General features: G+C 43.7%; 2 protein-coding genes across 3 annotated transcripts in view; both read right to left on the reverse strand.

Annotated features, from left to right (window-relative positions):
* adamts17 (ADAM metallopeptidase with thrombospondin type 1 motif, 17) overlaps positions 1-469 on the reverse strand; it is a gene marked incomplete at both ends in the record, with an annotated part of 67133 nt that extends 66664 nt beyond the window's left edge. Inside the window, one exon of the mRNA XM_083690841.1 lies at positions 397-469. Within this exon, the coding sequence (XP_083546967.1) occupies positions 397-469 (73 nt within the window). The remainder of the gene's footprint in view (positions 1-396) is intronic.
* Positions 470-4456: 3987 nt separating this feature from the next.
* Positions 4457-17721, reverse strand: cers3a (ceramide synthase 3a). 2 transcript variants are annotated; one of them, XM_083691055.1, is made up of 11 exons: positions 17572-17721; positions 13210-13390; positions 12070-12187; positions 10973-11091; positions 10798-10855; positions 9934-9984; positions 9059-9151; positions 8413-8541; positions 7712-7818; positions 7090-7243; positions 4457-5311 (listed from the first exon to the last, which is right to left on the reverse strand). In XM_083691055.1, exons 2-11 carry the CDS (start codon positions 13380-13382, stop codon positions 5117-5119), a joined length of 1197 nt encoding a protein of 398 aa, XP_083547181.1. In that variant the 5' UTR covers positions 13383-13390; positions 17572-17721; the 3' UTR covers positions 4457-5116. The 2 variants fall into 2 exon arrangements, with proteins under 2 accessions (XP_083547181.1, XP_083547182.1); XM_083691056.1 differs by lacking the exon at positions 17572-17721 and adding an exon at positions 17321-17432.
* Between the last annotated feature and the right edge of the window lie 1214 nt (positions 17722-18935).

Below are 18935 nucleotides of genomic sequence, written 5' to 3' on the forward strand. Positions count from 1 at the left end.
AATTTAAAAAGTTTGAACCCAATATAAAGATCAACTGCGCATATTGTTGTCCTGTGGTGGCGCCTACACCACAACAAATGAGAATTTTAATAAGTTTTGCCTTGACTGTTATAATAGTTGCATTTAAACATGTTAAAAAGTTGTGAGTCGGCATCTTAATGAGCAAGCCATTATTTAATTAAAATTCAACAACCCAGTCGTTTAACCCTGTTAAGAAATGAGTATCCCACTGCACTCTGTCAAAGAAAATGCAAGACTAATTTTCTTCCAACAACCTAAGCCGTTCTTGGAGAAAATTACAGCTGGAGTTAGTAGACCAGAGGATGAGTTGGACATGAGGGACCGCAAACAGCTACGAGAAACAAATTTACAACGCAGGTGTAACATTGTACTTACCAGACATCTCCTTCAGTCCGAAGCAGAGCAGGAATAAGCAAAAGAGAAACTTAGGAGCATGGCTGTCATGCATGATAAAGACTAGCAGACTATCTGTGAGGGATGTAAGCGCTTGCAAAGCCAACCCGGACTGCAGTGAACTTCTCCAAAGTTGGTGAAGTTGATTCGCACTACAGGCAAAGTAAATTTGAAGCTCTCGACACGCCTACCACCCTTTGGCACTCCCTCTCCAATGACTGGATTGGGTGAGGTGCCTAAACCAGCAAATCTCGAAGACATTATTGGTCTGTAAGGCTTGTCAGTCAATATGGGGGGCTGAAACCATACACGTGGTTTCAGTAAAGAGAAAAGGTTTTGTAAATGTACCCTAGGAGATCACATTTTAAAGGGGGATTTCGGCTGCTGTGGTGCAGAGGTGTTATTAAATAGATGTTTACCATGAAGATATTTGCACATTATGAGAATTCATTATAATTGCATTACAGTGATAAGAGCCGCAGTGCAATAAATCAATGCACCTCATTTATATATATATATGCCATTTAGCTGACGCTTAATCCAAAGCGCCTTACATTGCAGTGAGCGCATACATTTCAGTATATATGGTCCCAGCAGGAATCAAACCCACAACCTAAGCGTTGTTAGAGCCATGCTCTACCAACTGAGTCACAGAAGACCATCATTTGACAAGAAAGGTTGTGAAATGTGAGCCACATTTGGCAAATAGACCGCTTGATGGACACTTCTAAATTGCTGTTCAGGCCAAGGCACATGTTGCTTAAATATAAGCTACTGGGTAAATAACATAAATCTAAAATGGAAAAAAACACTTGTACAAAAAACATTGTACAAATCACATGGACCTTAGCCTCAGCCTAGCTTAACGGCCTGTTAAAAGCTCTCATAAGCTCCTAATTGCAAATGGAAAGAAAATGTGTTTCAATTAAAAGAAGAGATTACACACAGTGTTTGGCCATGAGCAATGTGTCCCAGTTTGATATGTTTGAATAAATTCCCCAACCCTGCTGTTTCAACCACAACAAAGCTCTCGAGGAACATGTAGTGCTTTTGTATTCAACAACAAATTAATACAGAGGGGTGTGGGTCAGACTATCACTTATCCTCTTGCTTTAAAGACCAGCCACTGCATCAACTGCAGACAGTGCCAGCAGATATGGATGGAGTCATTTCCAAGAGCCCCAGTCCAGCCTAGAGCCAGCCACACAGCAGCATACATACTGCTGTCTCTGGTAAACAGCACTGCCAGACAGCTGATTGGGTTTAGCGCTCCAGTGGCTGTGGACCGTGTTCTAAAGCATCAATCAAAAACAGATAAGATGGAAGATGCTTTTAGCTGTGACCTGACAAAACCCCAGTGTTGACACTTTTTGCAGACTCACGTTCAAGTTCAATATTCTGAATCAAATGAAAGAGAGAGAGAAAGATTGTCATCAGCACAGCATGATGATGGTATGTGTGTGTGTGTGTGTGTGTGTGTGTGTGTGTGTGTGTGTGTGTGTGTGTGTGTGTGTGTGTGTGTGTGTGTGTGTGTGTGTGTGTGTGTTTGTGCGTGCGTGCGTGCGTGCGTGTCTGAGTGTGTGTCTTCAACGGATTAATCCCAATCCCTAAATTCTAATTCGAAGGGATCCTGTGAGGGCGCCAAGACAAGTGGGCAGCCACTTGACGGAACAGGCTGAAGTTGCCCCTAGTCACTGATCTGAGGCCAGTGTAACATCTCCCCCCTAATCGTTGAGGTCGGCAATTGAGAAGTGCAAACTGACCCTAGACCTGTGGGTCATCCGTACCCGGAGCCTGCCACTCTGACAGGGCCATCCCATTCTAGAGAGACCAGGTGGTGATTTTCCTCACTGATAGACCAGGACCAGAATGTGATCCCTTTGGCGCTTCCTAATCACTTCGCTCACAATATGTTTACCTTACCTTGAAGCCTTAATCCCTCTATTGTGGCATATAACTGCTATTCTCTATTCGTTTATCCTCTACAGTCAATTTTCTCATCAGGTTAAGGTAAACAAGACTTTGTAAACAGCTTTCCCATCACTCTGTGTATCTTGACTGGATGTAATTCATCTGTTATCTGTTTCTGAGCAGTCTCAGCTGTGTCCAGTCTCTCCACCCCAAATGTCTCCGTCTTCTAAACAAGTATGAACAAGATTTGAATTGCACACTGACTCTTGAGGTGCTCTAAATATAGTGATCTGGACCAATAATCTGGATATTGAAGCTCATGGTAATATGGGCATTCAATCCATTAAAACTCTGAAGACTTACACCAGAGAGAGAGAGAGAGAGAGAGAGAGAGAGAGAGAGACATACAGACGGACAGACAGACAGACATGATTTGGTAGGTGGATAGATTCCTCCTGTGTTGTGCTGTGCAGCGTCTGTTCTGACATCCCAGAAGGTGTGAGACAGTTGTGGCCCACATTTGCTGTTTTCATTCCTGTTCATTCTGGCGCGAACGATCCTAGAAGGCTTGGAACGGTCAGGTGTGTGTGTGTGTGTGTGTGTGTGTGTGTGTGTGTGTGTGTGTGTGTGTGTGTGTGTGTGTGTGTGTGTGTGTGTGTGTGTGTGTGTGTGTCGGTGTGTTGGTGTGTTGGTGTGTGTCTGTGTGTGTCTGTGTGTGTGTTTCAGTGTGTGCATTTCAGAATTAACTAGTTTGGAAAAGCAAACCGTATGCACAAAGTATGAAAACATTGGCCATGGTATGAGTGGGGAATTTGGAATTTGGTTACAGAGTGGGGTAAGCATAATTCATCCTTTAAAAAATGGTCTGTTGAAGGAATAGGTTACCAAGGGAACCATTGCTCTGTGGATAAGAAGTACGGTACTAATCAGATTATAATGTTAAGAAACTGCAGAGCCAGCAAACTCCATTATTGTTCAATATTGTTTGACTGTGGAGATACACTCCCTCTACAGGCTGGCTGTGGTAGTGCAGGACTGGCGCTACATTCTGTGCAGGTGTTCCACGCTCGTCTAGCAGATACAAAGTGACATTGCGTATATTCTCCGAAACGAAAATAAAGATTATATGACCCACACTGTTGGTTGAGGAACACAATTTATTACAGTACATAAAAATATACTAGAACAACAATAGAGGAACAAGATGTCCACTGTGCCATTCTAGTCATTACTCTCACAATGTGCTCTATAAACCAGGCTACACTGTATACAATATATCATGACTTACGCAGACATAAAAACGATTAAACTGACATTTTAAAAAGTGTGTATTTACACTACACAAGAACTCAAGCTCAAGTTTTAAATCTGCATTCTTCAAACTCCATGTTCTGCTGTGCTTTACTCAAAAAGAGCGAGCTTTTTCTCAAAGTTTATTGAAATGCTTTTTCTGAACTTCAGTATTCTGGGTGATGGATTGTCATCCGTTTTACACAGTTTCATACAATCTCATGATTAAATACTTAAAATGTTATACTGTACTTAAAATACACAGCATATTTTGTGGACAATCAGTACATCAATGCTGAAACGATACAGCAAAGCATTAACATTATATATAATAATATATGCCATTTAGCTGACGCTTTTATCCAAAGCAACTTACATTTCAGTGAGTGCATACATTTCAGTATATATATATATGTTATGTTGTGTTTTTTCGAACATATTCTGAAGAAAACTGTTCTGAAGAAGAGGTGAACAATGCTGGTGATCCTGACTATCATGGACACAGAAGTGACCAAACAAGACAAAACTAAGAAATGACCAAACAATAAAAGAGATAAAAACACACATCTGTTCTTCCAAATTCATGTACTTTTCAATCAGTCACTGTCAATTGCTGATGAGCGTACCATGGTAAGTTATGGTACAGTTTAATATATACTCTATGGCATGGTAAGGTATGGTAGCATAGGGTGACGTATGACGCAGGGCTACTCCATCTAACGATTTAATACACACTGCCAAGCTGAGCTGTACCGTGGTCAGGGAGGGTCCCAAGCAGAGAGATAGCTGCAGTATGACCACGCCTCACCCACCCACCCCCCCACCCACCCCCACCCCTTCATCTGGAGGAGTCCATTCTGATATTGGATCGCATTCATCTCCCAGTGTCCATAAATAAGCCCCATAGCCAGCAGAGGTTGATATAAAACATGCTGCTAGTGAATGCAGAAGGCAGCCCATAAACCCCAGGCCTTATGATGGATGAGAGGCCGCAGCTGAACAACCGTGGCAGCAGTTCTACAACGTGTTTGTTCGTGTCTCTTATTGAGGCAATACGGAACAAATTAGATATGATGATGAACAAACACAGGGCGGTTTTTTGGGTTTAGTTTTTTTGTAGTTTTGTTCTCTCTTTGGTCTCTCTGTCTCTCTGTCTCTCTGTCTCTCTTTGGTCTCTCTGTCTCTCTTTGGTCTCTCTGTCTCTCTGTCTCTCTGTCTGCGGGGCCTTGAAGCTGTGCCATCGTCAGCTTTGCTTTCCTTGAAGATGAGAGGAGTCGGGACGTAAAAGAAACGGGCCAAGGAGCTCTTGTGTTCCTCTTTCTTTCAGTGTGTGCTGTGTTCAGAGCAAAGATGCCCTGGTGAGTGTAGCATTTTTTTTCGACTAGGCCAAATGCCAAGTTCTGGAGTAATAAATCAAATGTTTTGTTTTTTGTCTGTATGGGACAGGATCTGTTTTGTGTTGCCCCGGTGCAGGGCTCCACCAACGAGAGCGAGAATTGGTTCAGTAGACAGTCTTTGATTGGCAGACATTCTCTGAGAGAGACAATCTTTTGAAGCAGCCATTGCTGCCCACTCCCAAACCGTTGCCCACTCTTTGATGTTCCTTCTCTTCCTCAGTCAGACTGCTCTCTTCTTCCTCGTCCCCCTCTTCCTCCTCTTCCTCCTCCTCATTGTCACTTCTTTCGTCTCTGGTCATCTGTAGTCATCAGCATGGAAAAGGGAGAGTGAGAGAGAGAGTGAGAGTGAGAGAGAGAGAGAGAGAGAGAGAGAGAGAGAGAGAGAGAGAGATAGTGAGAGAGAGAGAGAGAGAGATTGAGAGACAGAGAGAGAGAGAGAGAGAGAGATAGTGAGAGAGAGAGAGAGAGAGATTGAGAGACAGAGAGAGAGAGAGAGAGATAGTGAGAGAGAGAGACAGAGAGAGAGAGAGAGAGAGACAGAGAGAGAGAGAGAGAAAGAGAGAAATCAACCATTAGCTAGTGCTTTCCTAAGCCCTTTCATCTTAGATTATAGAGTCATGTACTGTACTAGTTCAGATTCACAAAGCCTTTTCTCATTATAAGCTATAACAGCCAAACACCATGACGAACCCTTCACACAGACACTGATTCATCAGGGTGTGTCTACCTCCACCACCTCCTCGCACTTGCTGCTAGTCTAGCACAAAAGGATAAATGGACAGTGAAATATTTCCTGTTAATGTCCCTGAGACCTACTAGCCTATATCTCTCTCCAGGCCTCCTATGCCCTTCACAACACAGAGAGAGTGTGGCCCGCTGCCAAGGACAACAAAACATTCACCAGAGAGCGTTACTGAAACCTGAGCTGTTTCAACCAACACTAAAACAGGTTTGGACGGCATCGATCAATACCACTGTGGCTTACTCTGGCTATATCAGTTGAGGCTTGACCATAATAGGGTTTACCCTGTCCTAAAGCAGGCAACTCTGGCCCTCATTGTTCTCCTCTGAAATATAATTCTGGTTGGCAGAACAAGCACTAAATCACAAATAATTAGGTCCCCATAGCAACCAGCTGTTGCTTGCCTGTGTGATCGTGAGGGTGCAGTAATTGTGTCTGGCACCTGGGCTGCCCTGGCAGGCTGGGTCTGACAGGACTGGAGCGACTCGCCAAGCCTATCACGGTCAGAGTGGGTTCTAGCACAACCAGGTGGTTTACATGGACGGAACCAGAATGAAAACAATGGAACAAAGAACTCCTGAGGTTGAGACGAAATATCTAGAACACAGAGTACTGCTGGCAGGAGATAACGAACGATCTATTTCTCTGTAAAGGTGCAATCTGTAATTCAAACAAAAACAAAGTGGGCTCCCCGCCACTTTTTTGATAAACAGTTCTGAAGCTTTACAGGGTTTGTTTACAATTGCATTCACTTGAACTAAGCTCATGAGGCCTTTAATAAGTTATATTCTTCAAGAATCAATGGCTAGATACAGTGCCCTGCATAAGTAACGGGTAAGTGAAAAAATACTTCCGCAGGGCACTGTATCTCATTCATTTAAAAGTCCAAACATGTATGTGCCAATTACAGATTGCCCCTTTAACATAGCAGGTAGGTTATTGAGAACACATTCTCTCCACAGTAACAGCCTAGCAAGTGGCTCATCACTGAGCACAGTGGCGCCAATGCTATTCCAATCATAGATACGTAGAATCCTAATTCTACGATTCCAATACCAGTGGTGATGGTCAAGAATGCAGGTTAAGACCCGCCACGTTCAACATCAACTTGTTGCCCCTAGTTACCAACCTAAACATCAGGACTGACCATAAAACCTGAGATGACAGACTCTGACAGCCCTAGCAACAGTAGGGCAGACAACATCACACACTCTTGACAGCCCAAGCTACAATCAGGGCAGACACCACACACTTTGACAGCCCTAGCAAGAGTAGGGATTAGAAGTAGCTCCACATACAACGTCGGCACACTCCCTCAACCACAGATAGACCTACCTTGCCAAAGAGGAACTTCCTGACCATGCGCAGGATGAGGTAGGCCCAGAATATGTGCAGGAACAGGAGCACCACCAGCATTACGTTGAAGAAGTAGTAGCCAAAGAACGGGGGGTACTGCTGGATGGGGTACACCCAGGTACAATGGATCAGCCTGCAACACAACCACAAACACACACAACATGCAGGATGTGGAACATTTGAGCTTGTTCTGTTGATGGAAAAAATCACTTATTTTTACAGTGCAGTGCAGTTTTTATGATGTCATAAGTTGGTATACATGATGTAATTATCTGCCCTTCAATGGTTTCTTTCAGATTGTGATGTTTGTGTGTGGAGAAGAGAGAGGCAGTTTTAAGCTTGTCAGTAATCATCCTGAAGATTCAATTGAAATGAAAATGATGTCAGATCAGTGGCAGAAATACTGCCAAGCTTTCCCTACAGACAACAGAATGAGATGTTTTCTGCTGTTGAAAAGGTCAAGGTGTCTCCCAATTGTTTAATAACAATAATTCTCAACATATAACACACACACACACTCATGTTGTTCACGTACGTTCGCACGCATTGCACACACGCACACACACACACACACACACACACACACACACAGTCAGCTTACCAGAATGGGAATATGATCAGCCGTGTTACCATGAACACAACGGCAAACACAACAAAGAGACTGTTGCAGGTTCTCTCCCATTTGGCGTAGTTAAACAACTTGGCAGACTGGGGGTACAAGGGGAGACAAAAACACAATCTGTTGGTTAGTCCCCCCCCAGGATCAAAAACACACACGCTGGTGGTTAGTCCCCCCCCAGGATCAAAAACACACACGCTGGTGGTTAGTCCCCCCCAGGATCAAAAACACACACGCTGGTGGTTAGTCCCCCCCCAGGATCAAAAACACACACGCTGGTGGTTAGTCCCCCCCCAGGATCAAAAACACACACGCTGGTGGTTAGTCACCCCCCAGGATCAAAAACACAAAAGCTGGTGGTTATTCCCCCCCCAGGATCAAAAACACACACGCTGTTGGTTAGTCCCCCCCAGGATCAAAAACACACACGCTGGTGGTTAGTCCCCCCCCAGGATCAAAAACACACACGCTGGTGGTCCGTCCCCCCCCAGGATCAAACACACACAGTGAAGCTGACTCTGTAGATGTACCGGTCTGACCCTGTCTGAAACCTCTACCTCAGGCTCTTCAGTGACAGCCACAACCACCTTACATGCATCCTGCGGAGATACAGCCACCGTCTCTGGTAGAACGGATGGTTGAACAGAGGAACAGAGGAGTGGTGTAGTCGCAGGGTGACTGACCTCCAGCAGGACGTCGGAGGTGTCATGTATGAGCATGACCAGGGTTCCTATGCGGATGTAGTTGACACACCAGGAGAATGACAGCAGGGTTAGGGTGGCCAAGTGGTGGATGATCTGTTCCTTAAAGTCCTGAGGGGAGGAGGAGGGGAGGGGGGATGTTGTGCTGTTATCACTTTAGAACATGCCTTAAAATGTCTTGATTTGATAAACACTATGAAACGCTCAATACCCAATACAGCATATGTCTAAATGTCTAAATAAATTCAAAAAGGGTTTTATTGGTGTATTATGTAATAGCCTTACCGTGTAACTTATCATTAACTGTAACCGATTAATTGGAAGTATTTCAGAAAATAATCAGATCATGTGTCAAGCTACTAATTTCAGTGAATGATGTGGATTTTCTGGGCCTCTGGTTTCCTAGCTTGAGAAGGAAGGATGTGAAGTAGAGCAGGACATTGAGCCCACAGGGGCATGGCTGGAGAATCCTCCTCTGATACCTGACCAGTGGAGGATGGCGGAGGTAGAAATTGGAGGATGGGCTCATTGTAATGAGTGGAATGGAATCATCCATGCAATGGTATCATGTGTTTGATCTGTCCTCCTATTTCTACCTCCACCAGCCTCCCTTTTGCCTGACACTCACCTTCCTCTTCACATCAACGGTGACGCTGAACAGGAGAGAACCATAGAAGCTCATCTCCAGGATGTAATACCAATACTGAGACTCCAGCATGGACTAGAGAGAGAGAGAGAGAGAGAGAGAGAGAGAGAGAGAGAGAGAGAGAGAGAGATTGACAAAGACAAACAAATATTATATTACTCAGAGAGAGAGAGAGAGAAAGAGAGAGAGAGAAAGAGGGAAAGGGAGAGAGAGAGAGAGAGAGGTACAGTAACATGATCCCGCAATGCCATTTGAGAATCTCAGTCAGTCACACAGAATGAACCCTAAACAAAGACATGTCTCCAAAGGCCTCTCTCTCCTTTGTCTGAGGGTTGCTAGTGGCAGCTCTTGAGGGGGGAGGATATCTGTGTAGCACCATCTACTCAGTTCTGCTCCAAACCTCCAAACCCTGGCGTTGTTAGTTGTGTGTGTCTGATCATACATAATCCTAGCATTAGACATGCCAGTGGGGATGACATCACTGTTCTTTTGATTAGGACCTGGCACCACAAGGACCAATCAAGGATCAAATCCAGAGACACATTCCTCCATGTTGCAAAAACAATGAAAACAGACCCTCACTTCTAAATAAAGACCTGAGCAGAGTTTGATTTGGTCCTGACGTGGGGCTTATCACCGGTTTTATGGACGAGCGAAGTCATGAATCTGGCCAAAGGCGTGAAAGCGTTATCAAGCCAAGCGAGTAGATTGTTAAAGTGTTGTTTTGTTGTGTTCATGTTTATAATGGTGCTCTGTGATATGTGCAGAGTATGAGGGCAGTGTTTGATGTGTTTCAGCCTCTTAAAACTCTCCCTCGTAAATCATGTGAACACACACTCGCACACACTTACACACACCTGTTTTGGAAAATCTGTCCATACTTCACGAGTATCATAAAACCATTCTTTCTGAAAAGAAAAAAAGATAAAAAGTCAAAAGCAAGCAATCAAAACCTTCACCATCACAGTACAAGTTTATTCATGATGATTTCAACTCTTGCAACTTGACCAGTCACCGCGGTCAAATTCCCACAGAGCTCATCTCCCCATACTCTCCCCTTCCAAATCCTATTTTCTACCACTCCTTTGCTCCAGGGCAGAATGACTGAAGAGTAGTCCTCTATTTCAGGGCAGCTCAGATGAGTCAGGACTACTCAGCCTGTCCCTGTCCCTGAGCCCTCCGTGTGTGTGTGTGTGTGTGTGTGTGTGTGTGTGTGTGTGTGTGTGTGTGTGTGTGTGTGTGTGTGTGTGTGTGTGGGTGTGTGTGTGTGTGTGTGTGTGTGTGTGTGTGTGTGTGGGTGTGGGTGTGTGTTAGTGGGTGTGTGTGTGTGTGTGTCTGTGTGTGGGTGTGTATTTCTGTCTAGACTGTCTCATAGCACATGATAATGCTGCTGTATAGAAACAGTCCTCTTTTTGCTTACATAGAGAAACAAACTGAACACAAAACCTTACAGCTAAGGTCCAGTATGTAGATTTGAGCTCTAAAAGGCCATGAAAAATCAATAGCAATCAATAAATGATCACTTTCTAAATGAGCACTTTCTTAAATCTGGTGTTGAGGCCTTTAGGTACCTATTTTACGTTACGTTTGTTTACAAGCATATGCACATATTTGCTGCTATTAGAAAACATAGCATATGTATGTTTTTACATTTTCATTGTGGCCAGAGAGGGCAGCAAAGCGCAAAACGACATGCTTCACCTTTAACAACATATACTCACATCATACAGGGCTACTATTCCTCCGATGAACGCCAACAGATAGAAGACAAACCTCCAACTGCAGGACACACAGGAGACAGACACAGGTGTGAAAGGGCAGAAATACAGTATATTCACACAAACATACACACGTGTGTCTGACACATACATTGACACTTAAGCGCAGTCCTCCTACCTGGCCTCTCTGAACTTCTTCAGTACTCCGGGCCGGTCCTGGTTGCGTCTCTTTCTGAACCAGCGCTCCACCTGTCTCACCGACCAACTGCTTTTCTTAGATAGCCCTTCGATATCTGCCTGAGAGAGATACAGCCAACCGCATGAAGACGACACACACACACACACACACACACACACACACACACACACACACACACACACACACACACACTGTTCTGATCTGCTTTTAAATCACCAACATGAGATAGACATCACACAAGCTATTTAAAACAACATTCCTCTCTTTACACTCAAGCACAATGAAAAGAATATGGGGTAACATACAGCAATCATCCTCAGGGAAAAACATGCTGTCAGAGATACTGCACAGATACGGCCAGACGAATGTCTAAGTGAAAGCATCTGGGTCGCCTGATCTAATCGGAGAGAGGGATTGCTGGCTATGGCTATTGTGGCTCGTGCTGTGAGGCCTCTGTAATCCCATCAAAGAAGTCAAGACCTTCTGATGATATATACACAGCAGGGGTGCGCGTACGTGCACACACACACACACACACACACACACACACGCACACACACACACACACACACACACACACACACACACACACAGACACACACACACACACACAGATACACACACACACACACACACACATACACACAAACAGACACACACACACACACACACACACACCTCATGGGTGAAAGTCATGTGTATAAACCACCTTATGTTGGAGAGCAGCCATCATGACCACATGGGGAGTCAGGGATCAAAACATCAGGCCTTATGTATACTCTGCATTAGAGGGTAGTAGCTGGTGATCTGCATCACGAGTCAGGATGTCAGACGAGGTAAGACTAAAATACAGAAGACTTGGGCAACTCCATTGTTAGTCTTGCCTGGCCAGACACAGAGACACACACATCTGGCTTTGTGAGATTACAGAAACGATCATGCAAATCCCATGGATGTCCACCACGCACAATTTATCTAAAAGTCAGTTACATGGATTCAGCCCACTAAGATTGGAAGTTTACCTGGTCAGGGTCAGGGTTAGGGTTAGGGGTAGGTTAGGGTTTGGGTTTGTTTACCTGTCCTGGGCTCCTGGAGTGAGAGAGGTAGTACAGCTCCAGAATAGGGTTGTCCACCACGTGTAGTCTTGCTCTCTCCTTGATCCCAGCAAAAGCTGCAAGTGGCGTGGCAATCCCCCTGAAACAGAACATTATGGTGAGACTCACACTCCTACATAGAACATATGCCATTTAGCTGACACTTTTATCCAAAGCAACTTACATTGCAGTGAGTGCATACATTTCAGTATATATGGTCCCAGCGGGAATCAAACCCACAACCTAAGCATTGTAGCGCCATGCTCCACCAACTGAGCCACAGAGGACCACACGTGTTCACACACACACACTCACAACCAAGGTTAAATTGTTACTGAATAAATACTTCCCTCTAGCAACCTTTGAAAAGACGTTTTCCAACCGGAAATTATATTTATGTAGACAAAGGACAAATGGCTGATATATTTCTGTGCTCTACTTATAATCAGAGAAAACCACTTACTGTCCACGTTTTCTCTGTTTACATTATGGGTCACCATAAAGTTCTAAGTAGGACACAAAGTTTGAAAACCATTGAACTATGGAACTGCCTTACGCATGAAATGCACACATCTTCTGAGTAGGAAGACTGTGGGGTATATGGTAATGGCTGTCAGTTCTGATTCCTTTTCAAACAGGTAACTAATGAGTACATTTACATTTACATTTATGGCATTTAGCAGACGCCTTTATCCAAAGCGACTTACAACAAATACATTTGACTAAGTAAGTGAATCATCTATCCATCAGTCATCATAAGAAAAATTTATTTATGCTAGGACCAGGGGCTATTGGCAGTCACAATGCTAGAAGAAAGGAAGATTTTTTTTTATTTTTATTTTTTATTTATTTACAGGAGAGAAACTTGCACAGGGGGGTAGTGGGGATGAAGAGGTCTTTAGGAGGGACAGTTATGATGTATATATGCCATTTAGCTGACGCTTTTATCCAAAGCGACTTACATTGCAGTGAGTGCATACATTTCAGTATATACGGTCCCAGCAGGAATCAGACCCACAACCTAAGCGTTGTTAGCGCCATGCTCTACCCACTGAGCCACGGATGGAGCCTCGGTACTGTACTGTAAGTTATGGTATCATGTAATGGCACATGTGGGCTCACCTTTCAAACAGGTATCTGACGAGCAGGAAGGCCACAGCGCATGGTGCAGTGACATACAGGTGTGAGGCCTTGGCATAGACACGCCCCTCTCTGTCCTCTAGGTCCGCCCATGTCAGGTTGACTGGCAACCAGATGCGGTCCCACCAGAACCACTCATACAGGGTGTCAATCATCCCGACGTCTGTAAGGGAGAAAGACAACGCCAACGTTAGAGAAACAGGGTGATCACGGAACCCAGAATCCTATCTCTCAAGCAATAACAAGGAATCACCCTGAGAAGTCTTCTCTGAGTTTCAGAGTTCAGTAATAAGTTTAAAGGGATGCTCCACCTTTGTAAACATGTTTTGCTGGTTTGGGCCTAACCTTGGCTGTAGTTGAGCAGCCCAGACAATTGTTAGATATGTATATTGCTTCCTTAGATAATGAGGAGTCCCTCATTCATCATGGAAATAAGCAAACGTTAAATAAGTGGAACATCCGTTTTAGTATTGGTCAAATGCTGAACCTTTCATGACACGAATGGGATTGACCCTGGTACCCTAGGTGGTGTTGACAGAACAAAGGTGTGTTTAGTGACAACCACTTCAGAAGTGCAGGGTCTTTCAATGTCACCTCAACAAGCCATGACACCCACCATCTCACCATTTTCCTGCATCCTGTATCATTATTTTGTTGATTCATATAATATTCAATAGAATTCATACCCCAAATGTGATTTGGACTGAAGTCATGCCTGGTAATGATTTAGACATGAGGAATCCAAAACAATGGACCCTCCAAACCGCTCCTTCAGAAAATGGTACCGGCCAGTATGGAATATCAGTGCCAAATGAGCAGACATAATCTAGTACTCTGGCACCATATAATGTGCACACAACTTTAATGACTAATATATTTGGACAGGGCAACACCCAGATTCCTAGATTAATCAGAAATACATCACATAGTATGATGAAACAAAACTCCAAGCCATAGTTCATACTAATTTTCAGACATGGAGAACTGATATTCCGTATTGGGCGATAAAATCTTCTAAAGGATCAGTTTGGATGGTTCACTATATGACACACAATGAAAATGGCCAATTTGGGTACAATCAATTCTTATGTCTCAGGGATGAAACTATATTTCTACAAAATAATGGTGCAGGAATACTTATCTTATCTGTTTCTAACTACAGAAGCCATTTCACAACAATCTATTGTTCTGTTGATTTGACATAGAATGACTGCACTGCAGTTCTTTATTTCCCAAACAAATATTGACACAGTGGTCCTCGCCCCAGTCTCAGGAACCCTGCACAGCTAGTTCAACACACACACACACACACACACACACACACACACACACACACACACACACACACACACACACAGAAGAGAAAACATTACTGGCTGTCAATAATAGGCTGCGATGCAACCTAGCAACACGTCCTGGAACAATAACCGTCCAATAACGGTGTAGTCTTTCTAAACAGACAAGACGACAGAAGTGAGACACAACCACTTGCGGTCAAAGTTCAAATGGAGGTGTTGTTTTCATATCTGATGGTAGTTAGGACATAGAGGGCTCCAATTTGCATGTGCAAACATTTTAAAATGGGCCCAAAGTAGGCCATCTTTACCTTAATATTTCTAATAGACACAATGAGAAATAATCCATTGGGAGTTTTGAATATTGCGTCTAGAGACTGTTTACTAAAACTCTGGTTGAATAGTCAGCGTTTTCTCATAAACATTGTGAAAGACATGGTACAAAACAAATCATGCTGTAGAGTATTCTGAGTTGTTAGGTATGTTTTGCTTTGCTCAGCATGATTTGCTTCAGCAAACTGGAGCCCATAGACTGGTTTGTGTATTTTAGAGGTTAACCACTACTGCTGAAACAGTCAACAACTATCTATGAGGGCCCTCTATGGCCTAGAGGTAATCCTGCTGACACACACAAACAAACAAACAACACACACACACACACACACACACACACACACACACACACACACACACACACACACACACACAGTACCAACTGCCAGCCATCATTCCCAAGACTCCCCTGAATACCCGGGTGCATCAGGTAGGCAATGGGCATATTCAGAGTCCTGTCGTTATGGTAAAGGCTCTGATTACTGAATGCAGGTTCAGCATCTACAGTAACTCTCCCATTGTGAGACAGTAATGACAAGGTGGAATGACTGACAGAAGGGCCATTTTGTCTTAACGGATCTTTCCAGCATCGCAGCCCATTGAAAGTGATGTGTGTTCCACTTCATTGGAATCCTCAAAGACAGGTATGACTACAGAACCAGTCAGGACTGTGTACACAGCACACAACACTGTCTCATTATACTAGACACACCACAATTCAACGCAGAGCAGCTGACTACTGCTGAGTGAATAGTGTCATGGGTGATTCCGAGCAGTCTGAATGGAAAAAAAAAATTAAAAAAATTGAAAATGAGAGACATTAGAATGTTTGGAGGTGTGTGTGTGTGTGTGTGTGTGTGTGTGTGTGTGTGTGTGTGTGTGTGTGTGTGTGTGTGTGTGTGTGTGTGTGTGTGTGTGTGTGTGTGTGTGCGTGCGTGTACGCGTGCGCGTGCGAGTGTGTGTGTGTTGTCAGCATATCCAGGCCCCTCTGCTCAGTGGAGTCAGAGTCCGACTCAGCATATTTCACCCCCTGACAGAACAACACATTGTGCCTGATCAGAATATCTAACAGACACAATGGAAGCAAAACACCAAACGCATTCTAACCCTGTGATCCTCCATTTCTTATTTCATCAAGCTATAGAACAATACTTCACTGGGATGGAACTGTAAAGGGTTCTATGATTCAAAGATACCGTCATGGCAACAGGCTGAAGAACCCAGGCGGCAGTTGGTTCTGTCTCTGCTGTAGCCAAGTCCTTGGTCAATGTGATGCCAAACTTTTGGGCTAAAGGAGAAACACACTGCGACCCAGATGCCATAAGTCACTTCAGACTGGTTCATATCAGCTTGTTAGCAGTCCTGCTTCGTAGAGTAGGCACAGTACACTACATGAGGAAGGCCTTTTGTCACGTTAACATTCTAGTATAGAAGTTCCACTGGGGATTCACTCAGTGATGCATGACAAAGCATGGTCTGCATGCAAATTGTATGGGTATGTCCCTCTCTTTCTCTACTTCAATTTTTCACTATGTCTTTCTACTTATCTGTCTCTCTTTGCAGTGCCTCTCTCCTGCTGACCAAAGGACAAGGTTTATCGGTATCAGTTATCTATCTGTCAACTATGAGAAACATTTGTAATATGTTGATTGATGGATTGGAACACAACAACTATGACGTTGTTCTGTGATAAAAAATGACGCAAATCAATGCCTCTATTTGATCGTATCTTCTGTAGACAAGCAGTTTTTTACGTAACGTTTTTATGTAAGAGAGTTAGTTTCCAAGAGTATGGTCAATTTAAGACCTTGATAAATGATCTGTCATCTGAGGAATGTACGTGTTTTAATAGATTATATTGTGTAAATTGTTGTTGTGATTGTCTGTAATTTTAAATGTGCTTTTGATTGTTTATCAAAAGCACATTTTGTAAGCAGGGCTCCCTTGAAATAGAGAACTGTGTCTCAGTGGGACACTCTGCCTAAATAAAGGCTTAATAAGAAGAAGAAAAAGATCACAGCCTGCGAAAACATCTCACAAGGATAAAACATAAAACAGGAGAATCAAAGCTGGGTGAGGATTTCATCATCTGGTGAGGCTCTTATTTGGTGTGATTTTTATAGAGTGGTATTTAAAAAGAGTGATTAATTGGCTCCAGTCACAACAATAGTAATTATTCTTTTTAAGAGCTGATGACTTCATATGGGCGATCCAGCATTAATGCCAAATATCCTTCAAACTCTGAGTTGAAACCAGTAACAGAGCAATAAAATCAGTGTGAAAAAAGTCTTTATCAACCCAGAGAGTTTCTATGTTTTCAGAGAGCAGAAGAGCTCTCTGCACAGCTCGAATGTAGAGGATCTGTACCTTCATTGACCTACAAAACAGAACAGAGGCTCTATTCAACCCAACTCAGCCATGACCCACAGGGCTTAACTCCTGGATCACAACAAGCAGACACTCACCTGAAAGAGCCAACTTCACTTCAATCCTTTTCACTTGTACTGTACAACTCCCACCATCCGTTTCAAACAGCCTCTGGCTGTAACCTGCTGCGACGTAAACTAAGAAAGGTATGAAAGCCGGGCTCAGCGATGGCCAGTCACATCCCAGCTTGGGAAAAAACCCCAGCAAAAAGAAAAAAAAAAAAAAAAAACCCAGGTAGATTACCATACAAGCTCCAAGGTCATAGGAGCCTGGATTCTAACAGACTTACCTATCCTCCGTTACTCCTCTTGCTGAGAGACCAGGTTGGGGCAGTCCTGTCTTCACCAGGTCTCCACTGCTTCTGTGGTTACGGTGGGAAACTACAAAAGCATGACAGAATGGCTCTGTCCCTCCACACAACGGGTCGGCATGCAGGCAGTCTCTCCCTCTCTCTTTGTTTGACATTCTTTAGGGTCACACCCAGTTTAGGCTCAATTGGTGTGTTTCTTCAGTAGTAGGCAAAGACAGAGGCTAGCGGACCGCCTCACAACAATACACACACACTTACACACACACACACACACACTCACACACGCGCACACGCACACACGCACGCACACACACGCACACACACACACACACACACACACACACACACCTGTAGCCAGAGGTGCCCTCAGGGGTTCCTAGTTTGCATTGTGCTCTAGATAAAGCAGACAGGCGATTACAGGATACTATTCCACACATTAGTCCCTCTAGTAAAACTCTGGAGATAAGACGGTGAATACAGTGCCATTTTGTCTTCTTTTGGCTCTTTTCTCCAAAGGTTTTGATTTGAAATCATACAATTAATATAAAGTTAAAGTATAGATTGTCTGCTTTTATTTAAGGGTATTTTTATGCATGTTGGTTTCACCATTCATAAATTACAACACTTTTTATACATAGTCCCTATATTTCAGGCCACCAAAAGAAATAGGACAGATTCATATAATGTCCAAACTAAGCACTCATGTTTAATATTTGATCAACAATCCTTTGCATACAATAACTGCCTTAAGTCTGAGACCCATTGACCCCACCAGGCGCTGGGTAACTGAGACCCATTGACCCCACCAGGCGCTGGGTATCTGAGACCCATTGACCCCACCAGGCGCTGGGTATCTTCTGTACTGCAGCCATCTTCGGTTGTTGTTTGTTTGTGAGGTATTTTTCCCTAAAATCTTATTATCAGCAAATTAAATGCACGTTCAATTGGATTTAAATCTGAAGATTGACTTGGTTGGTCAAGAACTTTTTGGCCCAACATAGTTGCTATGTTTTGGGTCATTGTCACAACATATGATGAAGCACCATCCAATGAATTTGGAGACATTTGCTTGTACTCGAGCAGACAAGATGTTTCTGGACACTTCAGAATATATTCTGCTGTTGGCATCAGCAGTTACATCATCCACCTATGTTAGCCAGTTCAAGTGGCACCTATACATGGCCAAACCATAACAGTCCCTCCACCATGTCTCGCAGATGAGGTGGTATGCTGTAACACTTGGGCAGATCCTTTTTTCTGCAAACTTTCCTCTTGTGATCACTCTGGTAAATGATAATATTCATCTTATCTGTCCACAAGACCTTTTTCCAGGCCTCTGCAGG

Source organism: Argentina silus (assembly GCF_951799395.1).
Source record: "Argentina silus genome assembly, chromosome: 19".
Classification (NCBI taxonomy): Eukaryota; Metazoa; Chordata; class Actinopteri; order Argentiniformes; family Argentinidae; genus Argentina; species Argentina silus.

Coding starts and splice junctions, on each gene's coding strand:
- cers3a (XM_083691055.1), bottom strand. CDS start 13,382: ATGATTGACACCCTGTATGAGTGGTTCTGGTGGGACCGCATCTGGTTG. Junction 8,542..9,058: donor CCGTTGATGTGAAGAGGAAG/GTGAGTGTCAGG, acceptor TCCTCCCCTCAG/GACTTTAAGGAACAGATCAT. Junction 7,819..8,412: donor CCTCCGACGTCCTGCTGGAG/GTCAGTCACCCT, acceptor TTGTACCCCCAG/TCTGCCAAGTTGTTTAACTA.